The sequence below is a fragment of the Cicer arietinum genome, chromosome 5 (assembly GCF_000331145.2).
Source record: "Cicer arietinum cultivar CDC Frontier isolate Library 1 chromosome 5, Cicar.CDCFrontier_v2.0, whole genome shotgun sequence".
NCBI lineage: Eukaryota > Viridiplantae > Streptophyta > Magnoliopsida > Fabales > Fabaceae > Cicer > Cicer arietinum.
In genome coordinates, this window is record NC_021164.2 from 5,129,193 (window position 1) to 5,131,944 (window position 2,752).

The 2,752-nt window shown below is 39.5% G+C and overlaps 1 protein-coding gene across 1 annotated transcript; it reads left to right on the top strand.

Annotated features, from left to right (window-relative positions):
* Positions 1–1,384: 1,384 nt before the first annotated feature.
* On the top strand, positions 1,385–2,551 carry LOC101503738 (pentatricopeptide repeat-containing protein At2g44880-like). The gene has a single exon (XM_027334385.2). The coding sequence runs from the start codon at positions 1,385–1,387 to the stop codon at positions 2,390–2,392; it is 1,008 nt and encodes a 335-aa protein (XP_027190186.2). The 3' UTR covers positions 2,393–2,551.
* Positions 2,552–2,752: the final 201 nt, after the last annotated feature.

The window sequence follows — 2,752 nt, forward strand, 5'->3', positions numbered from 1 at the left end:
GCCTGTGAGTGCTCTGTTGCCCCAGGTGTACCTGTAGCTCTCTGGTCTTGACCCACGGCCTAGGAGCTTTTTATCTCGTAATGCCCCGTAGGCGGTGACCTAAGCTTCGATCTTTTATTAGGTTGGCGCCAGGTAAATAAGGGGCTCAAGAATCCATTCCCGCCGGCATCTTTGTATATGCCACTCCTTCCGTTCCTAGGAAATTCGACCTGAGGCCAAAAATCTTTATATGAAAAATAACTAGATGACAATCGAAGTCCCTCTTTCTTTATTCAAAAAGGCTTTTCGCCCTCAACTTTGTGCCTTGAGGCTGGCTTTGAGGAAGAAAAGCTGCTGTCAACTCCACTCCAGTCTTTTCTGTTTGCGTAGGAGTTCTTCCTCTGGCTCCATCGAATGCACTGAGAGAAGTAGCTCTAAGGAAGAAAGAGCTCTGGGCGTCCTTGTAGAAAGGAACTCAACTCAAAACGAACCGAAAACAACTGCTTAATGCTTTGGCCGCTGAAGAGGAAAGAAATAATAACATAATTACACTAGCTAAGCGAGAAGAGCTAGTGTAATTATGTTATTATTTCACACTAAGTCTATATATACTCATTGTAACCCTATTAACTTGTGGTTTTGGTTCATTCTATGTTATAAAACCCTAGAGTGGTTGTTTCTCTTCTTCCTCTTGCTTTCTCTTTTCTTTGTTAACATGGTATCTAGAGCCTATTTCGATCCTCCTTGAACGATCCCGCCTCTATTCCGCTGTCGAGTTCCCAACAATTAGGGAATATAATTATAGTTTCTCTTTTCTAACATTCCAATATTCAGTGAGATTTTTTCGTTAAACCGTGTCCCAATTCTGCTTTACCCTTTCTTTGTAGCTTTTCGTTTATTTTTAGTAGATCAGTAAAAAAAAAAAAAAAATTATTAGGGTTCTATAAACCTTTCCACAAGCCATTAGGGTTTGACGCTCTAACCAACCGAGCTACAAAGAACAATGGGTGGTAAAGTTTACTTTGAGAATCATTATTATTTGCATGGTTATTGGGGGATTTTGATTGATCCTTATGAAGAGATGATTGAGAATTATCATCCTGGGATCTACCGTAGAGAAGAGAGAGAGACTATTTTGATAGAAAAGGCAACCACCAAAAGAGAAAACAGAAGAGTAACCCTGTTCCCGATTTTGTTAAATCAGTCTCACAAAAACATCGATTGTGCATTCGTTAACCGTTGGATTTGGCTGATTTTTGGACAGAAGGTTCACAACATTCAGGTCTTCGTCTTCAACGGTCGGATCGGTAACACGACGTCTGTAGGAGGAGAAATCGTGCTTGCACAGCACCAGGTTATCCCTAATTTATTTTGTCTCAGTGATTGTGTTTGTCTCATTATTTGTATGGCTTTGAGAAAAGGTTTGGAGGTTCATTATGTTGTTTTGAAAAATGGGTTTTGTGTTAATTTGTATGTTGGGACTTCTTTGGTTGAAATGTTTGTGAGAAGTTTGGTTTCTTGGACTGCTGTTATTGTTGGGTTTGCTAGGTGTGGGGATATGAGTGAGGCCAGGAAGCTTTTTGATGTTATGCCTGATAGAGATATTGCTGCTTCTAATGTTATGATTGATGGGTATGTGAAAATGGGGTGTATGGATTTGGTGAGGGTTTTGTTTGCTAAGATGAAGGATAAGAATGTTATTTCTTGGACTAGTATGGTTCATGGTTATTGTGAGGATGATGATGTTGTGGCGGCTAGGTTTATGTTTGATTGTATGCCTGTCAAGAATGTGCTTAGTTGGAATGCAATGATTGGGGGATATTGTGAGAATAGACGACCGCACGATGCGTTGAAGTTGTTTTGGAAAATGAGGGGACGTTTGGATGTGGAAATGAATAAAGTGACGATTGTGAGTGTTCTTCCTGCTGTTGCTGATTTGAGTTCTTTGGATTTGGGTGTTTGGATTCATGGGTTTGTGCAAAGGAGCCGACTTGATGAAAATGTTCATGTGTATGCTTTGGTTGATATGTATGCAAAATGTGGGGAAATTGGAAAAACTAAATTGCTTTTTGAGGAGATGAATGAAAAAGATACATCGTCGTGGAATGCTTTGATAAATGGTTATGGTGTCAATGGTTGTGCGAAGGAAGCGTTAGAAGTATTCGCAGCAATGTTACGGGAAGGATTTGAACCGAATGAGATAACAATGACTAGTGTGTTATCTGCTTGCAACCATTGTGGTTTGGTAGAGGAAGGAAGAAGATGCTTCAAAGAAATGGAGAGATTTGGAATTGTGCCTCAGATTGAGCATTATGGTTGTATGATTGATCTTCTAGGAAGGGTTGGATACTTGGATGAAGCTGAAAATTTGATCTTCTGTGTTGTCGCTCTGTCTGTTGCTTCTTCTGTTTGATTGCTAATCTCTCTAGTGATTTGCTTTGTTGCTTCTCTCTTTGTTTAGTTTGGTTTGATATGATTTAGTTTTGTTTGGTTCTATTTGGTTTGGTTTGTTTGGATTTGGTTTCGTGGTGCTACTTCTTTGGTGGTTCCTATCTGTTGATTTTGATATGGTTGTTTCGTGGTGCTACTTCTTTGGTTGTTCCTATCTGTTGATTTTGATATGGTTGTTTCGTGGTGCTACTTCTTTGGTTGTTCCTATCTGTTGATTTTTTGGATTTGGTTTCGTGGTGCTACTTCTTTGGTTGTTCCTATCTGTTGATTTTGATATGGTTGTTGCTCCTTTTTTTTTTGTCGCTCCTTTTTCGGTTTGATT

Coding starts and splice junctions, on each gene's coding strand:
- LOC101503738 (XM_027334385.2), top strand. CDS start 1,385: ATGGCTTTGAGAAAAGGTTTGGAGGTTCATTATGTTGTTTTGAAAAAT.